The sequence below is a fragment of the Mirounga leonina genome, unplaced genomic scaffold (assembly GCF_011800145.1).
Source record: "Mirounga leonina isolate KUSES-001 unplaced genomic scaffold, KU_Mleo_1.0 Mir_125, whole genome shotgun sequence".
Classification (NCBI taxonomy): Eukaryota; Metazoa; Chordata; class Mammalia; order Carnivora; family Phocidae; genus Mirounga; species Mirounga leonina.
In genome coordinates, this window is record NW_023270305.1 from 69,185,366 (window position 1) to 69,212,017 (window position 26,652).

At 36.9% G+C, this 26,652-nt stretch overlaps 1 protein-coding gene and 1 non-coding gene across 3 annotated transcripts in view; both read right to left on the reverse strand.

Annotated features, from left to right (window-relative positions):
• Positions 1-26,652, reverse strand: part of TMEM131 (transmembrane protein 131) — a 240,722-nt gene that overhangs the window by 90,128 nt on the left and 123,942 nt on the right. For both annotated transcript variants that reach the window (XM_035001727.1, XM_035001728.1), the window contains one exon: positions 14,759-14,882. In XM_035001727.1, coding sequence (XP_034857618.1) covers positions 14,759-14,882 — 124 coding nt within the window. The remainder of the gene's footprint in view (positions 1-14,758; positions 14,883-26,652) is intronic.
• LOC118008340 lies at positions 24,548-24,682 on the reverse strand. The gene has a single exon (XR_004678657.1). It is a non-coding gene; the product is annotated as a small nucleolar RNA SNORA42/SNORA80 family (small nucleolar RNA).

The window sequence follows — 26,652 nt, forward strand, 5'->3', positions numbered from 1 at the left end:
CAAGACTGTATTTTAGCCTGGACCTTTTTTTATAAGGGTCTCAGTTTTTATAAGGGTCTTCAGTTTCCTGGAGCAAGGACAACTAATTGAATGTTTAGGTTTAACTATTGGTAGGCAAGAGTAAACTCAAATCTACTTTAAGACAACAAAAATCGCTAAACAATATGGATATTTTCACTGAGCACATGCAGTCTGCCCACACTTCCCACTGTTGTGAATTTAACTGTAAGGGGTCATATTGCTGGCCACCTACTTACCACCTTCATTACTTCTCTGACAGTTAAAGGACTCATTGCTGACACCTAGGGGTACAGAGAGGAGCCTTAAGACTATCTGAGAAAAGAATGTCATTTTTCCCATCTAAGATGCCTGTGCTTGTAATACAGACACTTAATTTTATAACACACCAAGAAAAAAAAGGGGGAAAAAACCACACTAAAAAATGCAGAGCTAATCAGAAACTTCCATATTTTAAAGCAAGGAGTGAGGATAACAGAAACCTCACAGGAAGGGGCAGTGAAGAAATTTGTATGACTCATTCTGGGCACTGCATTGAGGGAGGAAAACTAATTTACTCTTAGAATTTCAACTATAACTCAGGACTCATGCAGGTTTATAATCTGATTACATATTGGTGGTCCCTCAGAAACCTCAAGCAGTAAATGTAATCTTTAGTTGGTAGTGCTAAGATCACTGGTGCTGTCACTCTGGGGAAAACGCAACTTCAATGCAAGCTAATGGTGACAGTACCATGCCCTTCACCATAAGATGTGTTCCAAGTTCAGAGACATAAAAATGTTGAAAACTGTTTTAGAATCAATGAGTACGGTATTCCTGTTTGACAGCAGTTCTAATGTCAATGAAGATATTCATAAGGCCTGAGTTCTCTACAGGGAAATTTATCTAGCCAGAGAAAAACTGGTTTCCTTTAAAATATTTATGAGAACTTAACATATATATTTAAATAATATCTTTCAAAAGTCCATCTAAATTCAAAGAGGAAGGAAAATGATCATGGAACATTTAATTCTTAATATAACCTTCTGCTACTACCAGAACTGGATATCTGGTCTTGAGTTAAGTAGGTGATGCACTGGAGACCCGAGTTTCTAGTTCTGTTACTAAGAAACTGTGATTTTTGGCAAGTCATTTAACCTCTGTAAGTTTCAATTTCTCCTAAATTCAAAATGAGCCAGTTTTATTAGATGATCTCTGAGATCCTAATTATTAAAGAAACCATAAACATGACCAATCTCACTGCTTAATTCCTGTGGAAGACGAGGCTTTGCTTCATGATGTCATTTATATCTGAGGAGGGGCAGGGAAGAGTCTAGAAATGAGAGTACAAGTTCTCTTTGATAGTTCTCAGTCTCTATCAAGACTTGACTCCACTATTATTTTAGTACTTTAAGAAGATGCTGGGATAGAACAAGTATTTCCCTCCTTCTCCTCAGCCTTCCCCTCTTCCCCTCCCTCCTCCCTCCCCCTCCCTCCTCTAATAACAGGGAAAATCTAATTCCAAGTGACACTTAAGGATGTAACAGAACAGAACAGCAGGCTCAGGAACATAATCTTCCCATAAGAATTCATCAAATTTGCTACTATTTATCCTTTTGTCCCCTTTCCTGTACACTTTCTAAATTAGATGAATTTGGCAGGATAAAAAATTAGAAAACATTATAAAAAGTAATGAAGAACAAACAAGGTTGTTAGTTTTAACTTAACATTATCTGCGGCTAAGTATTTCACCTTTGTACCACTGCTTAGTTCCTTGCCGGCTCCCTCGGTAAGCTCATCCAGGTCCACGACTTCACCAAGGACTCTTAAACTTCCATTTCATATCTGGTCTTTTCTCTTATAATCTAACCTCAGACACCAACTGTCACTTGGCACTTGTACCTGGATGTCTAAGAGACATCTCAAATCTAACACGTCAAAAACTGAACTACTGATTATGCTCCCAAAATCTGCTCTACCCTCAGCCTTCTTCATCCCAGTTGATGGCAACTCTGTCCTTTAGTAGTTTGGGACAAAAACTATAGAGTCACTCTTGACTCTTCTCTTTCTCTTGGTCTCACATCAGGAAATCCTGTTGGCTATGTCTTCAAAATATATCCCAAATCCAACAGCTTTCTTCACTTCCTCACTCTTGTCAGAGTAACTGTCTTCTTACTATGGGGTACTGCAATAGCTCACATAACTGGTGTCCCTGATTCTCTCCTTGCTCTCCTGCAGTCTCTTTTTGATAAACAGTGATCCTTATAAAACATAAGCTATCATTTCATTTCTCAGATCAAATCCATGAAGGCTTCCAATTTCAATCAGGATAAAAGCCAAAGTCCGCATCATAGCTTGTAAGGGCCTTCACAGTTTGTCCCCTCCTATCCCCCTTCACTTCTCTCACCCTGGTCCCTCTGGTCTAGCCACACTGTCGTCTTTGCACACAGGCATGCTTTCACATCGGAGCCTTTGTGCTGCCTGGACCCTCTGTCTGGAATGTTCTTCTTCCATATATCCCACTTCCTTCCATTCAGTACTCTCTCTCACCTCCTTCAAGTCTGTTCAAATGTCACCTTCTAAATGAAGCCTGTCCTGACTCTCCTATTTAAAACTGGGGGAGTGATGGCAGCATAAGACTGTCAGCATAAGACGTTCCTCCTTTTTGTCCCCCTTTTTAAGCTACGGATTAGAAATCCATCCACAAACAGAAGTGCTGTTGTGGGAATTGTGGGATTCAGTACCATATGCCAGGGGACATGGGAGTTGTCTCGACCACCTGTGCATCTGGTAGTAGGTGGGCAGACTTCAGTATGGGCTGCAGAATCAGTGCACTTGCCCCAGCCACTCTTGCCATGGTGAGGAACAAACCCAGAGAGTGCTGACCTAGGCAGATGCCCATACAAGACAGACGTAAAAGTCTAGCCTTGCTGGGGACACATTCCACTATGCCACTGAAGCTCCCTCCCCCCCCCAAAAAAAAGTTTGGTCACAGTGGAAACTGTAAGAGGCATTTTCCCAGTGCCATTCCCCTTTCCCCTATTCCACCAAAGCAACAATCCATGGGAATGAATTATCTAGCAGTAGAGACCTTTACAACAAGGGAAAAGGAGAGCAGTGAGTGAGTACCTGACTACCCCAGTTGTGCAGGGCATGGCAGGAGAAACCTGTTCCTTTTCAGCAGCACCCAGAGTACTGAGGCAGGACCCCCAAAACTGGGGAAGGGAAAAGAGCAGGAAAGAGATAGATAAGAATATCAAGGGGCATTAAAGATACACAGTTGCTGGTGACTGTGCTCAGGACTTCAGCAGAAAGTCTGCCCATGAACCTCTGGGAATACTTCGCCCGAGGATACCCCCACTGGGTCTATAGGCACCCCAATGCCCTGAGTGCTGAACCCACATCTCTTCTCACTCTGCAGTTGGCTCCTCATGCTCACTCCCAAGTGCAGTGGTGAGAGCAAATCCAGTAAATGGACTGTTATCAGGAAAACAGCAGTATGTGTGGGCAAGGGAGAAACCACAAACTTGAGCACCACCTTCTGGAAAATCTATAACGTGGAGAAAATCCAAATATAATAGCACCAACAAATAATATACCCCATCTGAAGACAACCAGTAAAGATTTAGGAAGGGGCCTGCTACTTAAAACACAAAAGTAGAAATGCAAAACTACAAGAAACATGAAAAATCAAAAAAACATGATCACCAAAAGAATAGTAATTCTCCAACAACCAAAAGCACAGATTTCTGCAATCTAGCTGCTAAAAAAAAAAAAGGAACAACTTTGAATCCTTTAAGATTTTATTTATTTATCTGAGAGAGAGAGAGAGCACAAGCAGGGGGAGCAGCAGGCAGAGGGAGAAGCAGGCTCCCCACCCAGCAGACAGCCTGGTGTGGGGCTCAATCCCAGAACCCTGGGATCATGATCTGAGCAGGAGGCAGACACTTAACCAACTGAGCCATCCAGGCACCCCTCAAAGTAGTTCTTTTGAACAAACTCAGCGATGTCCAAAAAAACTCAGAAGGACAATTCAAAGAAATAAGGAAACAATACACAAACAAAATGAGATATTTAACAAAGAGAAGAAATAATAAAGAAGAACCACACCAAAATTCTGGAGCTTAAGTTTCAATGATTGAAATGAAAAAAATGCAATAGAGAGCATGTATGGCAGAGTAAAGCAAAGAGAAGACAGAATAAGTGATCTAGAAATTTTGAGTTATTCAGTTAGAACAGAACAAAGCAAAAAGAATTAAAAGGAGTGAAGAAAGCCTACTGAATCTATGGGAGTCCATCAAAGAACAAATACAACAATTGGAGTTCCAGAGAAGAGAGGGAGAAGGGGGCAGAAAGTTTATTTAAAGAAATAATAGTTGAGAACTTCCCAAACTTAGGGAGAGGCTTGGACATCTATGTTCATGAAGCTAATAGATCACCCTATTATCTTAATGCAAAAGACCTTTTCCAACACATGGTATAATGAAACTGTCAAAAATCAAAGACAAAGAGAGAATCCTAAAAGCACCCAGGGAAAAAACAGATTGTAATCTATAAAGGAACTCCATGAGGCTATCAGTGATTTCTCAGCAGAAACCCTATAGGCCAGGACAGAGTGGGATGACATACTCGAAGTATTGAAAGAAAAAACTGCTAGCCAAGAATACTCTTATCTAACAAAGTTATTCTTCAGATGCAAAGGAGAAATAATGACTTTCTTGGACTAACAATTCACTGGTGAATTCTGAGGGAGTTTATCAACACTAGACTTGCTTTGTAAGAAATGTTGAAAGGAGTTCTTCTAGCTGAAATGAAAAGATGTTAATAGTGATACAAAAACATATGAAAGTATAGAACACACTGGGTAAAGGTAAATACAAGTCAGACATAGAAAATCCTAATTCTGTAAGAGGATGGTGTGTTAACCACTTAATTGTGTTAGAAAGGCTAAAGAAGAAGAGTATTAAAAATATAGTTACTGTAATGTGTTAATGAACACACAATATAAAAAGAGGTCAATAATGACACCAAGCATATAAAAGTGGAAGTGAAAAAGGTGAAGCTTTTACACAACTGAAGCTGCCATCAGCTTAAAATGAGCAGCTTTATAAGATGTTTTATGTAAGCTTCATGGTACCAAGAAACAAAACCAGATTCACGTAAGTTAAATAAGGGGGAAATAGACTGGGGAAAAAAATCACAAGTCTATAAAGGCAGGCAGAAAAAGAGGGAAAAAGAATCAGTGGAAACTCAGAACAACCAGAAAGCCATTAAGAAGACTACATTGTAGGTCCTTACGTATCAAGAATAACTCTAAATGTAAATGAATCGAATACACTAATCAAAAGGCACACAGGGACTAGATAAAGAAATGAGACTCAACTCTGTACTGCTACAGAAAGCAAACTTCAGCTTTAAGGACACACATTGGCTCAAAGTGAAGGGATGGAAAAAGACATTCAGTGCAAGTGGAAACCAAAAGAGAGGGGGGATGGCTATGCTTGTATCAGATGAAACAGACTTTAAAAGCCAAGAATGGTTAACAAGAGACAAAGAAGGTCATAATATAATAATAAGGGGTCAATGCATCAAGAGGATATAACAATTTTAAATATTTATGTACCCAACATCAGAGCACCTAAATATATTAACAAATACTGGCAGATCTGAAAGGAGAAATTGACAATACAATAATAGCAGGGGACTTCAATACCCCACTTTCACCAATGGATAGATCATTCAGACAGAACATCAGTAAGGAAATGTTGGACTTGAACCATACATTAGATCAAATAGACCTAACAGACATTTACAGATCATTCCATCCTACAGCAGCAAATACATGTTCTTCTCAAGTGCACACAAAACATTCTTCAAGGCAGACCATATGACAGTACACAGAACAAGTCTTAACGGCAAATTTACGAAGACTGAAATAATACCAAGTATATTTTCAGACCATAACATTTTCATACCATAATTGTATGAAACTAGAAATCAGCAAAACGGAAGCTGGAAAATCTACAAATGTGTGAAATTAAACAACATAACCCTGAACAACGAAGGGGTCAAAAAAGAAATCAAAAGGGAAACCAAAAAAGATATTGAAACAAATGAAAATGGCGACACAACATATCAAAACTTATGCTATGCTGCAAAAGCAGTTCTAAGAGGGACTTTATAGTTATAAATGCCTATGTTAAGAAAATAGACACATCTCAAATAAACAACCTAACTTTACACCTCAAGGAACTAGAAACAGAAGAAAAAACCCAAGTCCAAAATTAGCAGAAGGGAAGAAGTAAAAATCAGAGCAGAAATAAATAAAACAGAGACCAGAAAAACAAAAAAGGAAAAAAACAGTGAAACTAAGAGCTGGTTTCAAAAAGATAAAACAAATCGGCAAACCTTTAGCTATACAAACCATGAAAGAAGACAATATTCAAAGTCAGAAATGAAAGAGGAGACATTGCAAATGATACTACAGAAATACACAGATCATAAGAGACTAGTATGAACAATTATATGCCAACACATTGGATAACCTAGAAGAAATGGATAAATTCTCAGAAACATACAACCTACCAAGACTGAATCAGGAAGAAATAGAAAATCTGAATAGACCAGTGAATAAGGAGATTGAATCACTAACCAAAAACCTCCCAACATAGAAAACCCCAGGATAAGCTGGTTTCATTAATGAATTCTACCAAACATTTAAAGAAGAATTAATGCCATCTTTCTCAAACTCTTCTAAAAAATTGAAGGGACAGAACACGTCAAAATTCATTTTATGAAGCCAGCATAACCCAAAGCCAGACAAGGACAAACAAAAAAATTCCAGACCAATACCCTCGATGAATGGATGCAAAAATTCTCAAAAAATATTAGCAAACTGAATTCAACAGACATTGAAAGTTCTATACGCCATGACCAAGTAGGATTTCTTCTTGGGAGGGAAGGATGGTTCAAAAATGCAAATCAATAAATGTGATACACATTTAACAGAATGAAAGATAAAAATCAAATGATCATCTCAATGTAGAAAAGCATTTGACAAAATACAACACATTTTCATGATAAAAACCCTCAACAGACTGGGTACAGATTGGACACAATTCTATATAATAAAGGCCACATATGAAAAATCCATAGCTCACACCATACTCAACAACAACAACAAAAATGAAAGCTTTTCCTCCAGGATCAGGAACAAGATGAGGGCGCCCACTCTCACCACACTTAATCAGAGTAATAATGGATGGCCTAGTTAGACCAATTAGGCAAGACAAAGAAATAAAAGGCATCTGAATCAGAAAGGAAGAAGTAAAATTGTCATATTTGCAGATGATTTGATTTTATATAGAGAAAATCCTAAATAAAGACTCAACCAAAAAACTGTTGGAATTAATAAACAAGTTCAGTGTATTTGCCGGATATAAAATCAACATATAGAAATCAGTTATGTTGGTATAAACGAACAATGAAACATCTGAAAAAGAAATAAGTAAAACTATCCTGTTCATAGTAGGCATAAAAAAATACTTGGGAATAAATTTAACCAAGGAGGTGAACGATGTACAGATGTACAGGTGTACCTCATTTTACTGTGCTCCACCTTATTGTACTTCACAGATACTGTGTTTTGTTTTATTTTGTTTTTACAAATTGAAGGGTGTGTGGCAACCCTGTGCTGAGCAAGTCTATGGGTGTAATTTCTTTTCAATAGCATTTGCTCACTTTGTGTCTCTGTGTCACATTTTGGTAATTCCTGCAATATTTCCAACTTTTTCATTATTGCTATATTTGTTATGGTGATATGTGATTAATGATTATGACTCACTGAAAGCTCACATAATGGTTAGCATTTTTTAGTAATAAAGTATTTTAAAATTGAAGTATATACACTGTTTTTTTAAAGACATAATGATACTGTGTGCTTAACAGACTACAATACAGTGTAAACATAAATTTTATGTGCCCTGGAAAACTAAAAAAAAAATCATTTCATTGTGATATTCCCTTTATTGTTATATTCATTTTACTGTGGTGGTCTGGAACCAAACCCATAATATCTGAGGTATGCCTGTGTTATGAAAACTACAAAACCTTGATGAAAGAAACTGAAGAAGACACAAACAAATGGGAAGATATCCCATGTTCACTGATTTGAAGAATTAATATACTGATAACTGTTAAAATGTCCATACTACCTAAAGTCATCTAGAGAGTCAAGGCAATCCCTAGCAATATCCCAAAGACATTTTTTACAGAAATAGATAAAACAATCCTAAAATTTGTATGGAACCATCAAGACTCCAAGTAGCCAACGCAATCATGAGAAAGAAGAACAAAGCTTAAGGCATCATATTTCCTGCTTTCAAACTATACTATGAAGCTGCAGTAATTAAAACAGTATGGTACTGACATTTAGACCAATGGAATAGAGTGCCCAGAAATAAATCTCTGCATATGCAGTCAACTAATATTTGACAAGGAAGCCAAGAACACTCAATGGGAAAAGATAATCTGGTCAACAAATGGTGTCAGGAAAACTGGATAACTATGTGCAGAAAAAATGAAATTGGATCTGTATCTTCCAACACTCACCAAAATTAATTAAAAATGGATTAAAGGCTTAAACATAAGACCTGATACAATAAACCTCCAGAAGAAAACACTAATATTAGCATGGGCCATGATTTTTTGAGTATGACACCAAAGGCACAAGCAACAAAAACAAAAAGCGATGAGTGGGACTATATCAAACTAAAAAACTTCTGCATGGCAAAATAGAAGATCAACAAAACAAAAAGGAAACCTATAATATGGGAGAAGATATTTGTAAATCATATGTCAGATAAGGGGTTAATATCTAAAATATATAAGGAACTCATACAACTTAATAACAAAATCTGATTTAAAAATGGGCAGATCAATAAACAGATATTTTCCCAAAGAAGGCATAGCCAACAGGTATACAAAAAGATGCTCAACAATTCTAATCATCAGGGAAATGCAACTCAAAACCACAATGAGATATCACTTCATAACTGTTAGAATGGCTATGATTAAGAAGAGAAGAGAAAACAAGTGTTGATGAGATGTGGAGATAAGGGAATCCTGTACACTATTGGTGGGAATGTAAATTGGTTCAAAACAGTATGGAGGTTCCTCAAAAAATTAAAAACCAAGCAACAATAAGATCTGGCAATCCTACCTCTGGGTACTTATCCAAAGGACATGAAAACAGGATATTGAAGAGATATATGCACTCCCATGTTCACTGGAGCGTTATTCACAATAGCCAGGATATCAAAACAACCCAAGTGTCTATCAACAGGTGAATAGGTAAAAAAGATATGGTATACACACACACAAACACACACCCTGTGGAATATTATTCAGCCATAAGAAAAAAAAGGAGATCCTGCCATTTGTAACAACATGGATGGACCCTGAGGGCATTATACTTAATGAGATAAGCCAAACAGGAAAAGACAAATACTTTCTGCTGTCACTTATATGGAATCTAAAAAAGCCAAACTTGTAAAAACAGAGAACAGAATGGTGGTTACCAGGGACTGGATGATGGGGGAATTGGTGATATGTTGTTGAAGGGTACAAATGTAGAAGAAAAAGAAGTTCTAGAGATCTAATGCAGAGCATAGTGACCATAGACAATAACATAATATTATAAACTTCAAAGTTCCTAAGAAACTAGATCTTAATAGTTCCCACCAGAAAAGAGAAATGATAATTATGTGACATGACAGAGGTGTTAGCTAACCCTACAGTGGTAATCATATTGCAATATATATATGTATCAAATCAACACACTGTACATCTTAAACTTTCACAATGTTATATGTCAACTGTACACCTCAAACTCACAAAATGTTAAATGTCAATTGCATCACAATTTTTTTAAAAAAGAAAAAACTGGACCACACCTCCCACTGCACTCCTAATCCCTTTATCCTACTCTTTTTCTCTGCTCATCATCTAATCATCTGCTCATCATCTACTATTTTATATAATTTATTTATTTCTCTTGCCTCCCCTCTGCTGCTGCTGTCACCCAAACCCCCCAGAAGTATAAGTGAAGAATCTTTGTTGTTCAGGGATAAATCCATAGTGCCTGGCACGTAGTAGGCGTTTAAGAAATATTTGTTAAATTAATTAATTCCTTATTTCCACACAGATGGTAAAATATTTTCTAATTTAAACTTTCTTACATGTTTTACTTTTTTTTTTTTTAAAGATTTTATTTATTTATTTGACAGAGAGAGACACAGTGAGAGAAGGAACACAAGCAGGAGGAGTGGGAGAGGGAGAAGCAGGCTTCCCGCGGAGCAGGGAACCTGATGTGGGGCTCGATCCCAAGACCCTGGGACCATGACCTGAGCTGAAGGCAGACGCTTAACAACTGAGCCGCCCAGACGCCCCTCTTACATGTTTTAAATTGCAAAAGTAATTAAGTGCTTATTTTACTTGGGGATACAGTGCCAAGATGTATGAAGAAACAGTTAATACAACAAACCTTCCCCCATTCTCATCCTTTTCAGCTTACCCAGTTAACCTATCTGTACCTTACTTTGGCTCTTATTAATATGTCCATATATGTACATATTTTCTACTTTTTATAAAAATGGCATCATATTCTAGTCTACAATGTGCTTTTCTTACACATTAACACATATATCATAATATTATATATCAACAGATATGGATCAGTTCATTCTTTTTTTTTTTTTTTATTCTTATGTTAACCCCCATACATTACATCATTAGTTTTAGATGAAGTGTTCCATGATTCATTGTCTATGCATAACACCCAGGGCTCCATGCAGAATGTGCCCTCCTCAATACAGTTCATTCTTTTTATTATCCACATAATAATTTTCCATACTACTACTAGATCACATTTTGTTCAATTCCCATTAACATGCATGGATATCAGAGTTTAACTTGAAATAGAATAAATAACGTCCAGGGTTCTACATCTAATTAAAAATAATCATTAATATTCGTTAATGACCTTCAACCCATGAGAAGAGATATTATATTAAGCATAGTAAAATATGTGGGCTAAAACATTTTAATGTTAGTCACAGATTGAAACAATGTTTTCCTAGTTAATCTTCAGATTATATGAAAATTTAATCAATCAAAAAGTTCTAAACAATCAAGGAAACAATAATTTGTCTGCTTACCTGTGTCTGTAAGGCACTACATTTTTATAATTCTACCATAATAAAAATTTGACTATTACAATAGAGTATTAAAAAAATCCATATTCTTTGATACAAAACATATATTACATATTTTATGGCCAATATACAATACAGTCATGAAAGATGAATAGGTCTAATTTGCAATCTTAATATTATGGAATTTTAAATTGTAAGTATAATTAACTAGACAATTATAGTTAATTAACAGGTAATTACAAATAACAGATAATTATTAGAAGTCATATATAGAAAAACAAACTGTCACACAACCACATTCCTTATTACCCTTATTATTCTTGATTTTCAGGTTAAAACAAGACCTTACTAAGGGGGTTATTTGCCTGTGGGTTATGACATGGTTATATAAAACTTGGTCTTTTAAAAAAATAACTACTCTTTTCTCTATTTCCTACTGGTTAGTTAATATAGAGATGATATTGGTAAATAACCGAAAACTTAAGTGAGTTACAGAAAATGTTCTATTCTCAAGGAAATAAGATCTGACCAGGCATTCTGAAGGTGACAAAGAATTAAAATAAAATTACAGAAAAGGTCTGCTCTCCTGGACACGAGAAGACTCTTTTCATCTTTCACCAAAGGCTCTTAACGTAGGCATAAAATTGAAGTGGAGGGGAAACAAGGTTATTTCTTCCCCCAAGAGTTCATTCCATTTCTCCCCTCCACTTCTTGAGCTGCTGGAGTCCACACCTTACTGCAGGAAATTAAGATGGAAACCAAGAAGAAGAAGAAAGTAAGAGAAGACAGCACAGACCGTGGCTATCTTCTTCTGAAGCTAAATCTAGGTGACTCAACTGTAGGTATAGATTATTTTTATTGTTTAATTCCATCTCCTGACAATGGAAAACACATATTGATTTTTAACTTATCCTTCGACTAACATATACATTTAGTTTATCTTTTGAAGAATTTTCGGAAAAACTCTTCTCTTTGCATAAAGTTCATGTGTAGAAATAAGTCCCTGGGAGAGTCTAGTTCGGAAATGTCAAGCTAGTGGCCGTTAGCTTGTTTTGTTTGGTCTACACCATCTGTCTTTCTAAAACTGAATTTATTTTCAATGTGTAAAAACTGGAAGTTATCATATAAAAATTCCTATTTCTGATTCTTCTTGGAACATGAGAAGAACCGGGCATGGGCTTACATTCCCACATGGTAACCACCGGCTGGAGCCAAGTGCAGACTGATCCCTTTGGACCAGCCACGTGCTCCCCAGGTCATTCCATGTGGCCTGCTTCTCTCATTTACATTATTTATATGGTCCCTGTTAACCATCTGTTTTTGGTCTAGTCTTTGTCTTATGATCAAAACATGAAAAAAGTGAAACCCTGGCCTTTAACAAGGGTGAAGCTTAGGCGTTTAAAAACAACAAAACATTGCTCGAATTAGCAAAGAACGTTAATGAGTTAAAAATAAAATCTGTAATGCAGTTGCGAACTATTTTTAAACTGTTTCCATTCTCACTTCACTATTTTGCTCTTTAACCCAACATGTCTCTGCACATTGGCCATGCCTGGAAGCTGGGTGGTTGCATTTACACATAAGTGCACCTCTATATGCAGGTGGTAACATATATGTCCCACACCATAGCTTAATAAGATACAAATCACTGGGTAGGCCAATAGAGCACCTAGACCCTCAACTTGGCTCTTGTCATTAACTGCATGACAGGGGCAAACCCTTCTGGAGTTGAGCTCTTTGTTCATTTGTATAATGAGGGTACTGGACTAGATGAATACATAAGTCTCTCCCCAGCACAGGCATTCTATTATTTGAGAACATCAGCATGTTTATAAAAGCTCTGAAAACATCCCTTAGGTAACAACAAAAAATAACTCCAGGAAAATTTATTTTAAGACATACTTTAGAAAAGGGGCATTTTCCATGGGTATCACAAAAATAAAATTTTTATTACTGAAAGTAACATGCTAACTCATCAGTTCTTTGCTAATAAAATACTTTTAAATTTATTTATTTATTTAAGATTTTATTTATTTGACAGAGAGAGAGAGAGCGAGAGCAGGAACACAAGCAGGGGGAGTGGGAGAGGGAGAAGCAGGCTTCCTGCCGAGCAGGGAGCCCGATGTGGGACTTGATCCCAGGACCCTGGGATCATGACCTGAGCTGAAGGCAGACGCTTAACTACTGAGCCACCCAGGCGCCCCAAAATACTTTTAAATTTAAAAAAGCCAAAATTATGTCATTTTATTTTTTACTCCAGAAGTTGCTAGCTAAGGACAGCATATGATGAAATAGGATTTTTGAAAGGAGGAATGTAAAATCTCAATAATTTATATAATTTTAGCTGCTTTAAAAAAAGATCCTTTTTATTTGGTCATAACTCTTCAAAGGAGTCAGTGGAAACTCCAGGAAGATGAAATTTAGTTCCACTCATTTACCTCCCTCTGATACTTGCTACTTAGCTTTCTTGGAAGCTCATTTATTAGTTATTTTAGCAGCCTATGTATTAAAGCTTAATGTATGTATTGTCTCAAATTCAAAATTTCTGAAGACCGCAGTTTTTGGTCAGATAATTTTTTTTAATTACAAGTTTGCATACTATCTACAAAAATGATTATAAAGTTAAATTTTAGAGGATACTTGTGGTAGATAGAACTCTAAAACAGGCCCCCAAATTTCCTGCCCTAATCTCTGAGATTGTGACTAGGAGAAGATACCACACCTATGGTTATTTATATTACACAATAAAAGGGATTTTGCAAATGTCACTGAGGTCATTAGTTAGTTGACGCAGTTCATCAAAAAGGAGACTATCCAGGTAGTCCTGACCTGATGACATGATTAAGGCAGAATTTTCTCCACTGCTGGCAGAAGAGGAAGCCAAAGAGACCTGAAGCACGAGGGAGATATGACACATTACTGTGGGCTTAAAGATGGTGACAAGCAATGTGGGTGCCCTAGGGAACTGAGATGGGTCCCTGGCCAAGAGCCAGCAATGAAATGGAGACCTCAATTCTATAAGCATAAGGAACTGAATTCTGTGGACAATTTAAATGAGGTTGGAAGTGGATTTTCCCTGAATCTCCAGTCAAGGACTCAGTCCAACTGACATCTTAATTACAGCCTTATGATACTCTGAGCAAAGAGCCCACTGGACTTACAGCTTATAAAAAAAACTATGTGCTAATAAGTGGGTGTTATTTTAAGCTATCACGTTTGTAGTAGTTTATTATGGAACAATAGAAAACTAACACAGTGCTGAGGAATTATTATTAAAAAGGAAAAAAAAATCAACTAAAGATCTGACTGCTACATTTTTCAGAGTGCCTAGGTTCAAAGTGGAATTATTAAGTTGTTTCATGTTGAGAAAAACAATGTGTGTTAAGAGTAGAAGTGATAATTCTTAGGAAATGGGGCAAACTGAAACCCAGAACAAATACGGAACATTCACATTGGATTTCAATTATAGCAAAATGAAATTATACATAAAAAAATCTAGATATTTCAATTTCAAACTCAAGGGAAACATTTTTAGTAGAAATACTTACCCTATTTTGAAAAAATGATGCATGAAAATGTGATGTTGTAGCAGATATTGATACTAAAGTAATAGTTTCTTCAGAACTAGGATTATGTAAGTAAACTTTTTCCATTTTTGGCATTCCAACTGGCCTGTAAAAAAAAAAAAACAAAAACCTGTCACAAATATTTCAAAGATCATTTCTAGTTGTTAAAAAAATTAAATATCAAAACTATTGGACAAATACATATCCAAACATCTAAAACTATTATAAATTGGTTTATATTTAAAATTACACACGAAAATGCATTCAACAAATATATGATGAGTGCCAATTTTATGTCACACACTGAGCCAGGGGCTGGTATATGATGAAGCAAGTCTCTGCTTGGAGGAAGCTTACAGTCAAGTGAGGAAGCAGGCAGGGAACAAAGTGGTCAGATGCTTGCACTGCTTTCTGTAATACCACCCTGCTTTCCTACTAATTCTTTTTTTTTTTTTTTCTTTTAAATGTTCATGTCCTTTTCTCCCCAAATTCCACTGATACATGCTCTTCAATTTAGGAAAAACTGAGTGGCAAAAGTTATGTGAGCCGATCTGCCTTATGAGTTAGGGGCAATTATTGTCCTCATTTTATAGATGAGGATACTGAGGCACAGAAAAGTTACTTAATTTGTCCAAAGTCATACTTGGAATCTAAATTAGAATCCAGACCATCTGGCTTTAGTCCATGTTCTAACTGATTATACTAAACTCTGCTCTCAAAGTAACAACATAAAACACACACTCAGTGGTCTGATACCCACAGATGCATTTTAATGTTCTCCTTGGCATCCACATTATAGTTTGTCTTAAAAGTGAAATCTCCTCAGTTATGTAGTCCATTGAGTACGTACACAGCTAATCTTAGTTGTACAGGCCTCCTGATTCCTACAGCATCAGAGAATTCTGCATATAAATTACATTTCTTCTTAATGCTCTCTAATCATTTAATTGGCACCAGTCTTACTTCCTCAACAAGATTATCAGCACCAGTTCGGACAAAGGTTACATTATATATGCACCGTGCAGTCTCCACGTTATCTAGCACAGGCACTTGGTAAGAGTGTGCATGGGTGAGCTTGCTCCCCTCCACACCCCTCCCCAGTGGAAATTAAGGTCCTCCGTAACCTGACATCACTCAACCTAAACAAGTAACTAACTCCCTATGTTTTCACAGCCTTCCAACCTGGCTCAGGCTGGTTTCATGGGCATAGCCCCCCATGCCTTTACCAATCTCTTTGTTCTGCGTTTTCCTCCCTATCCTCTATGCCAATCCAAATCCTCATTTTCTAATTCAAATACAATTTCTTTCACAAGGTTCTCTCCTCAGGCAACTATTCTGGTCCACATTTTCATTTTTTTCATGCTACTGCTCTCCTTGAACACTCCACCCCCATACATACACAAACAACAATGCTGGAAAAATGTAGAAGCTAGAGAAAGGTACTGATCCCAAGGATTAACTAAAAAACAGCAAGAAACCCTTGGGGGAACAGAAGGTTGCCTTGAACTGGAAGGCGGGGAAAAGTGAGGGACAAAGAATAGCCTAAGCTGGCAAGGAGAGGCTAGGGTAGAGGAAGTCTTCAAAACTTTATTCTTCTCCATTTCCTTCCCTGCTTGCCTTGGGACAATCAAGAGCCTGACCCCTCAAACTAGAACAGCAGAGGGGCTTAGAGAGGTAAAAATCTGATAATCAACTACCCTGGAGCATACCCACCTCTAACTCCTCTCTTTGGTCCTCCAAAGACCAAGAGCTGTTTGATTACAATTTAGGAAGACCCCTCCATCCAGATGATTCTGCTTAAGCACTATCAGATAGAGTGGTGGCCAACATAGGACAATTACCAGTTTTTACACATATGTGAGTGTGGAACTGGATCTTTCTTCCTTGGGGATAATCTCCCCTCTTAGGGCGCCTGGGTGGCTCAGTCGTTAAGCGTCTGCCTTCGGCTCAGGTCATGATCCCAGGGTCTTTGGGATCGAGTCCCACATCGGGTTCCCTGCTCAGCGGGAAGCCTGCTTCTCCCTCTCCCACTCCCCCTGCTTGTGTTCCTGCTCTCGCTATCTCTCTCTCTGTCAAATAAATAAATAAAATCTTCAAAAAAAAAAAAAAATCTCCCCTCTTAAATTCACAAGAGACAAGAACCAAAAAGGCTTGGTATTCTGCCTTACCTCAATATGCATTACAAGACAGGAGCTCTTAAGTTCACACATCAAAATAACATGATCTGTGAGGAGTATAATCAGTTAGAAAACATACCATGTTGTGGTAAACTGTAGTGTTCCTAATCTGCTGACAGAACCTGTGAGAGGATTATACTTCTCCTCTTCATTAACATTAGGCTTGGCCATAAGATTTTCTTTGGCCAATGAAATGTGAGTAAAAGTGACATATAACATTAAGTTTTTTAAAAGTCATCTTTTACTCTTTCCTCTTGTACACTGTTCCAAGAAATGCCATTTCTCAGATAGGAGTGCTGATTTCAGTCTACATCCCACTAAGATTTTGGGGCTGGTTGTGGTCACAGTATATTTAACTTGGTAAGTTCTGCATAATATACACACCTGAAGTTGGAAAAGTTGAACCAAGAATTAAAAATAAGCACAATAGGATATATTTAAGGAGATATGGCAAGACATTAGTAAAACAAAGTAAGAAATCCTATAGAAAAAGAAAATATTAGTATAAAAATATAATGTATAAAGGTGGATAAAAATCTGTTAGTGAGTTGGAAGATCAGACTGACAATTTAGTTCAGAATTCAGCAAGAAAAAATATATAGACTATTTTAAAAGAGCTAAAAGAAACAAAAGAGAAGCAAATATGTAGGGCATAACTAGAAATGGTAATGTTTAGAAGATGGACTGTAGGAATATTTAAAGAGTATGGACAAAATTAATGGGTAAAATCCAAACTTTAAAAAAAATGACAAACTAATTCTTTTTCTTTAAAGATTTACTTATTTGAGCGAGAGTGCATGCACATACGTTGGGGGAAGGGACGTAAGGAGGACGGAAAGAGCAGAGGGAGAAGGGGAGAGAAACTTTAACAGACTGCACTCAGTGAGGAGCCCAACCCGGGGCTTGATCTCATGACCCTGAGATCGTGACCTGAGACGAAACCAAGAGTGGGAGGCTTAACCGACTGTGCCACCCAGGCACCTCAAATATAAACTAGTTCTTAACTGAAAGAGTTTATGAAGTGTCAACAAGGAGAGATAAGGAAACCCTGTACTTAAAAGAATAAAATTTAAGAGTTCTTTATACAATGTGGATTAAATTGTCTTATGAGATTTTTGCAAGTATTTTCTCCCATTGTGTGGAGTCTTTTCACTTTCCTGATGGTATCATTTGCAATACAAAAGTTTTTAATTTTTTATGTAATTCAATTTGTATATTTTGTCTTTTATCACTGGTGCTTCTGGAGTCATATCTAAGAAACCACTGCATAACAGAGATCTATTCCAATATTTTCTTCTAAAGGTTTTATAGTTTAGCTTTATTACATTTACATCTAGCTCTATGGTACACTTTGAATTAATTTTGTGTGAGGCAGGGATCCAACTTAACTCCTTCATATGTGGATACCCAGTTGTCCCAGCACCATTTGTTGCAAAGACTATTCTTTATCTATTTGTTTTGGCACCCTTGTCAAAATCAACCGGCAATAAATGTAAAGTTCTATTTCTGGGATCTAAATCCTTTTCCATTTATTTATGTCTTTCCTTATGGCAGTGTCACAGTGTCTTGACTAAAGCTTATGTGAAGTTTCTAATATTGGGCATTGAAAGTTCTCTATTGGTCTCCTTTTAAAAGAATGGCTATTCTGGATCCCTCTTATTTCACGTGAATTTTAAGGTCAGGCTGTCCATTTCTACAAAAATGTCAGTTGGGATTTTGATGGGGATTGTGCTGAATTCATAGATCAATTTAGGGAGTATCGCCATCTTTATTCTGATCTATGAATATGAAATGGCTTCCATTTATTTAATTCTTTAATTTCTTTTGACAATGGTCTGCTGTTTTTAGCACACAGGTCTTATATTACTTTTGTTAAATTTATATCTAAGTATTTTACTCTTTTTGAGTTATTATAAATGGAATTGTTTTAATTTTTAATTGCTCATTGCCAGTGTATAGAAATATAATTTATTTTACATACTGATCTTATATCCTGTAACCTTGCTGAACTCATTCTATTTTTTTTAAGTGGATTGCTTACGATTTTCCATATACAAGAGTATAACATCCAAAAATAGAGATGGTTTTACTTTTTCCTTTCCAATCTGGGTGCCTTTTGCTTCTTTTTCTTGCATAACTGCCCTGGTTCTTGATGCAGGGAGAAATCTTTCAGTCTTTCACCATTAAATATGATGTTAGCTGTGGGACTTTCATAGGTGTTCTTTATCAGGCTAGGGAAATTCTCTTCTAGTCTTAGTTTTTTTGAGTGTTATTACCCTGAAAGGATGTATTTTCAAATCCTTTTTGTGTGTGTGTTTACTGACATGATCATGTTTTTCTCCCCTTTATTGTATTAACATGGTGTATATTATATTAATTGAATTTCAGATGTGGGCTTGAATTCACGATCCTGAGATTAAGACCTGAGCTGAGATCAAGAGTCAGTTGCTTAACCGACTGAGCCACCCAGGCACCCCGGTATATAATCATTTTTATGTGTTGCTGATTTTGGTTTTTATTATTTTGTGGATGAATTTTAACAAGAGGGGTATTGGTCTGTCGTTTTCTTGTAGTGTCTTTGTGAGGTTTTGGTAAAATGGTAATGCAGGCCTAACATCCTGAGTTGGGAAATGTTCCCTCTTCTATTGTTTGGAAGAGTTCGTAGTGGATTGGTACTAATTCTTCTTTGAATTTTTGGTAGAATTAATCAATAAGGCTTTCTGTGCATCTGAGCTTTCATTCTGGGAAGTTTTTTGATTACTAATTCAAACTCTTTATAAGTCTATTCAGACTTTCTATTTCTTCTTAGGTCAGTTTTGGTAATTTGTGTCTTCAGGAATTTGTCCATTTCAACTGTTAATGAATTTGTTAGCATGTAATTGTTCATGGTATCCCCTTATAATCCTTTTTAAAATTTCTATAAGGTTAATAGTAATGTCACCTCTTTCATTCCCGATTTTAGTAATTTGAGAGTCTTTTCTCTTTATTGCTTGGTCAGTCTAGCTAAGGGTTTGTCCATTTTGTTGCTCTTTTCAAAGAACCAATTTCTATTAATGTTCCCTATTATTTTTATCTGTATTTCATTTGTTTTTACTCTAGTCTTAATTATTTCTTTCTAATTATTTTTTACCTTATTTTTCTTTTTCTAGTTTCTTAAGGTGGAAGGTTAGGTTTCTGACTTGAGATTTGTTTTCTTTGCTGATTAAGACATTTACAGCTGTAAGTTTCTTCCTGGGCAATGGTTTTGCTGCATCCCATAAGTTCTGGTATGTTATATTTTCATTTCACTCATCTGAAAGCATTTTCTAATTCCTCTCTTGATTTTCTTCTTTGATTCATTGGTTATTAAAGAATATGTTGCTTAATATCTCAAGATTCTTTTTTTTCCTGTATTGTTTTCCAGTTTACTTAATTAGAAAATGAAGTTAACAGAAAAGATACTTTGTATGACTTCAAAACTTACTGGGGCTTGCATTATGGTCTATCCTGGAGAATGTTCTATGTGTGTGTGAATAGTGTAAGTACTCTGTTGTTGAGTGGAATGTTCTATAGATGTCTACTGGGCCTAGGAGCTCTGTACTGTTTTCAGGACTTCTGTTTCTTTTGTTATCTCTTGTTTAGATAGTCTATCCATTATTGAAAGTAGAGTACTAAAGACTATTAATGCTGAATTGTCTGTTTTTCCCTTCAGTTCTGTCAGTTTTGCTTCCTATACTTTGGGTTTCTATTGTTAGTTGAGTCTTGCTTTTTTAATCTGAAAATCTTGGTCTCTTAATTGGTGTGTTTAAACTATTTATATTTAATGTAATTATTGATATGGTTAAAGTACCATCTTGCTCGTTATTTTCTATTCTATCTCTTCTTTGTTTATAACTCTTTTATATGCATAATTTTCTTTTTTTTTTTTTTTTAAGATTTTTTATTTATTTGACAGAGAGAGACACAGAGAGAGAGGGAACACAAGCAGGGGGAGTGGGAGAGGGAGAAGCAGGCTTCCCGCTGAGCAGGGAGCCCGATGCAGGGCTCAATCCCAGGACTCTGGGACCATGACCTGAGCTGAAGGCAGAGGCTTAACGACTGAGCCACCCAGGTGCCCCTTATATGCATAATTTTCTAGTCCTGGCCCAATTAAACTAGAAATCAATAACAAAAAGATAACTCGATTCCCTATAAATATGTAAATAGATCAATGCATGCGTAAGTAACCCATGGATCAAAGACAAAATCTGAATAAAAATTAAGAACTATCTGGAACTGAATGAAAATGAAAAACTGAACTCACTAAAAGCTTGTATAATACAGCTCATTCTGTGCTTACAGAAAAATTCATGAATTTAAATCTACATATTTGAAAAGAAAAAAGCCTAAAAGTTAATGAGTTAAGCATCCATGTCATTAGAAAAAGAACAGCAAATTAAATCTAAAGGAAGTACAAAGAAAGAAATGTTAAAATAAGAATGGAAATCAATGGAATAAAACATGTAAAATAGAGATGATCTATGAAGTCAGAAGTTCACAGGTCTTGGGGGTAAAAAACTAGTAAGTTGATAACTACCTGACAAAACTGAGAAAGAAAAAATAGATGGCACAAAATATCAGTATCAGCAATGATAAAAGGAGTTACAGCTACAGATGCTACAAACAGTAAAACAATCATAGAATGATATTAGCAACTTTATGTTAGTAAATTTGAAAATTATCCTGAAATTGCCAAACTCCTAGAAAAACACAGCTTACCAAAACTGGTAAATTAAAAAAATATATGTAAGCATTACAAAAAATAAAACTACTAAAGGGACACCTGGTGGCACAGTTGGTTAAGTGCCCAACTCTTGATATCAGCTCACGTCTTGATCTCAGGGTTTTAAGTTCAAGCCCCACACTGGGCTCAACACTTAAAATAAAACAAAAAACTATTAAAGAAATTAAATTCATAATTTAAAACCTTACCACAAAGAAAATTCCAGCCCAGGAGTACTCTCTACTGGCAAATTTTACCACATATTTAAAGGTAATATTTTACCAATTAATTGGGGGGGGGAGTGAAATGCAGGTACAAAATGGGGAAAAATGAGAAAGAACTCTATGATTCTAGATCTGAGTTGGGAAAACATGAATTAGAATTATTAGTATGAGACATGATTTACATATATCCATTTATTTTTTAAATTTTTTTTAGAGAGAGGGCTTGATCTCACGACCCTGAGATCATGACCTGAGCTGAAATCAAGAGTCAGATGCTGGGGCGCCTGGGTGGCTCAGTTGGTTAAGCGACTGCCTTCGGCTCAGGTCATGATCCTGGAGTCCCAGGATCGAGTCCCGCATCGGGCTCCCTGCTCAGCGGGGAGTCTGCCTCTCCCTCTGACCCTCCCCCTTCTCATGTGCTCTCTCTCTCTCTCAAATAAATAAATAAAATCTTAAAAAAAAAAAAAAGAGTCAGATGCTTAACCGACTGAGCTACCCAGGTACCTCAATATATATGCATTTATATATATGCATATGTTTTGGGGTGCCCGGGTGGCTCAATCGTTAAGCGTCTGCCTTCAGCTCAGGTCATGATCCCAGGGTCCTGGGATCAAGCCCCGCATCGGGCTCCCTGCTCAGCGGGGAGCGTGCTTCTCCCTCTCCCACTCCCCCTGCTTGTGTTCCCTCTCTGTGTCTGTCAAATAAATAAATAAGATCTTTAAAAGTATATATATATGCACATGTTTCTCCACAGATCTGTTCACACAAGCCTAGAAGCAATGACGTCCAGAGCAATAAGCACACTTGGTGCCCAGATATGGGTTTGAAATGTCACTCCCCATCAAAAGAAACCAGGACTTCTTGTACTTTTGGCTAATTCTAGGTCTAGGACAAGGAAAAGAGAAGGAAGTCTAGAATGTCTTATTGAATCAGAAAGCAAAGAAATGTTCAAAGGTTAATGGGACATATCAAAAAAAGATAGGAATCAGCTTAACCAGGCTTCCACTGGGAAAATATAAAGAGATGGATACTCTAAGTTAATAGCAATCAGAGAAATACAAAATTAACAATGAAGTATCACATTATCCCTATTTAACTAGCAAAATTAGAAAGTTGGCTAATGTTAAGGGTTAATGCAAATATGTGGATGTGGAACTACACATGCACTGCTATTAGAGGAGCATAAAGTGGCACAGATACTCACAAAAGCAATCAGGCAATACCTAGATAGTGAAGTGTACTCACACTCTATGACCTATGCATTCCACTCCTGGGCTTATATTCCAAAGAAATTTGCATGACAGTCCATACTGAACCTGTAAGAGGATTTCACGCAGGGCTGTTTGTGGTGGTAGGGTTACTAGAGGCAATATGTATAGCCACTGAAGAAAGAGTTATGGATAAAATGTGGATACTTTGTTATGGTTAGAAATAAGAGAACAGATGGACATCTAACAAAAATGGACCTTTAAAAAGGTAAGAAATAGAATGAACTATGCAGCCACTAAGGAAAACAATATGGAGGTTCCTCAAAAATTAAAAACAGAACTACCATATGATCCAGCAATCTCACTTCTTCCCATATCCAAAGGAAATGAAAACAGGATCTCGAAGAGATATCTGCACCCCCATGTTCATTGCAGCATTATTCACAAGAGCCAAAATATGGAAATAATCAAAGTGTCTGTCAGCGGATAAATGGATAAAGAAGATATGGTATGTATATATATACAGAGAAATATTATTCAGCCATGAGAAAGGACATCCTGCCACTTGTAATAACATGGTGGTCCTTGAGGGCATTATGCTAAATGAAGTCAGACAAACACTCTATATCACTTATATGTGTAATCTAAAAAAGCTGAACTCATAGAAACAGAGACTTAGAATGGTGGTTACCAGGGGTCGAGGAATGCAGAAAGAGGGAGATGTTGGTCAAAGAGTACAAACTCCTGGTGAGAAGATGAGTAAGTTCCAGGGATTTAATGTCCAGCATAGCAATTATAGTTATTAATACTGTATTATATACTTGAAAGTTGCCAAAACCTTAAATGTTCTCACCACAAAAGAGACGTGGTAATTATGTGATGTGATGGTGTTAGCTAACCCTACAGTGGTAATCATTCAGCAATATATAAGTATATCAAATCAACATGTTGTGTACCTTAAACCTATAGAATGTCACATGTAAATTATATCTCAATAAAGCAAAAAAAAAAAAACCCAGAATGAGCTATATCACAATATTTGTATACTAAGATATAATCACATAAACTAAAAATATATAATACCTATATGGGTGGCAGAGGTAAAACTACATATATATCTTATGCATTTTTCTGTGTGTATATTTCATGAAAAAAGGTAAAGACAGTGTTATGGTAAAGTAATGAGAATACGCTGGAAAGTAACACTACAATCATTAAGCATCATCATATAAAACTAGAATAAAGCATTTAAAGGTTTTTTGTTTGTTTGTTTAGAGTGACCTCACCAGTCAAGATGGTTTTGCTATGTGAACTATTTACTTGAGGTCAGTGAATCAAAAGGTATTCGCTGAAGGCCTATATTTGAGCCAGCTTTATAATGATGCTGGCTTATTTTTATAGTTTTTTTTTTTTTTTCTTTTTACCATGTGACCTGCTTCAGTGCCTGCAGCCTATGGCACAGAGGCCAGGCAATGGTTCGGGGCCACAGTTTGCTCTGGCTCGGAGCACTGTGAGAGGCCCAGGGGGACAAGCCTGCCATAAATCCAAACCCATGCGTTATAGTTGATTCTTATGTAACTGTATAATGCTCAATCCTATTTAGTCAGACAGTGAGCCCCATATATTAAATATCCCTCAAGAATTCAATTTTAAAAGTAGTTTAACAAATGCTACATAAAATAGAGTATTACAGAACTCAGGGTAGGAAGTATTATAATTAAACATTACAAAAAATAAACTCAAAGGTCATTTTATTGTCCAAGTAGAAATTTTAGTCTGGGGGCGCCTGGGTGGCTCAGTCGTTAAGCGTCTGCCTTCGGCTCAGGTCACGATCCCAGGGTCCTGGGATTGAGCCCCGCATCGGGCTCCCTGCTCCGCGGGGAGCCTGTTTCTCTCTCTCTCTGTACCTGCCGCTCCCCTTGCTTGTGTGCTATCTCTCTCTGTCAGATAAATACATAAAACCTTAAAAAAAAAAAAAAAAAGAAATTTTAGTCTGTTTCCTTATAGGTTTTTGTCTAACTTCCTCACTGGGACTTCACAGTCTTTTTTTTTTTTTTAATCCTTAAAGTCAGAAGTTGGTCAGAATTACATGTTCAAAGTGACTTAATATAGTCACATTTTTTCACTTGATTTTCATATTCTGTATCATCTAAATCAACATCAAAATCTAATTTACCACTTTATTCAGTTCTTCTGCAGCTTTATCTACAGTTTAATCTTGGATTATTTTAAACATTTCATCATTTCTAGAATGGAATAACAGTCTCCTCTCCCACATCACACAGAAAAGTCAGGTTTGTCTGCGTAAGGTTCACCAATTATGTAAATAAGAATTATTCACTGTCTTTTGTAACATTTAACACATTTTAATGGTTTTGATAATGGTCTGCGCTGTGGTTTATTTTACACGTCATTTGACAATTTCTTTATAATGATGACACGAAGCTTTGTTGTTGTGGTTAATGTTTTCTGGTGCCTCCAAGGGCTGAACACCCAGTCTTATTCCCCTTCTGAGAGCTCATCAATGTAGATGCTACCACCTCTTGCCACAAGCGGGAAGGATGTGGAACCAAAAACCTGGTCCAAAATCATTCCATGGCTTACAGCCCAGCCACCATGAGGTCCAAAATATTTCTGTGGCTTAATAGTCCAGCCACGAGGAAAAAACCCAAAGGTGGAACCAGGACTTGGTCCTGAGGCAGGGACAGAGAGGGGTATCCACAGGGAGGCTTATAACAACACATTTAGGGTTAGGAAGTAGGAAGCTGATTACCCTCACAAGCTCTTCAAGCTTAGTGGAATTCCTCTTGCCTCTGGTAAAAGGAGCTAGACCCCTTAACCAACAGGCTCGTCAATCCCAGGTGGGGGGGTCACAGGACCATGAAAGTAGGGAAGTAGGTACAGATCCAGCGGGGGCCTCAAATTTTGGGCATGTTGTTGCAGGGAGAAGCTGTATAAAGACAGTATGGAAGATAAAATTCTTTTTCCTCAAGCTTCATATAGACATATAAATAGAACAATAGTACACAGAAATAAAAATGGCCTTACATCCTGAAAGTTTACCACTAACATGCTTTCTTCAATAAATATGCTCTTTCACAATTCAAGTGTTCTGTAGGCTAAGTGGCAACCAGTCATTCACCTCCCTATGAATTTGATTTACTTAATGTTTTCCCTCCTGTGGCCTCAGTGTAATCAATCTCAGTTATGATAAAGAAGACAGAGTATAAGATGGACAGGTAGTCTGGGGGATCCTTCAAGAAGACAGGACAGAAGATGGCTGCAGGAGAGGACTATGGGGTAAGGAAGCGAGCTTGGATGGCTTTGCGGCCGGGCAGCAGGGAGTGGATCAGAATGCTTGGTGTGCAATGCTGCTGAGGCTGGCCTTGCTCTTCTTTCGAGGGATCAAAGAGGAAAGGCCCTGGCCACACCCTACAGAAATGAACCTTTGCTCAGAGGAGAACAGTCATCTACTTATGTTGTTCAAAGAGGTTTGGAGTAAGAGGAAGAGAGGAAAGATCTCAGG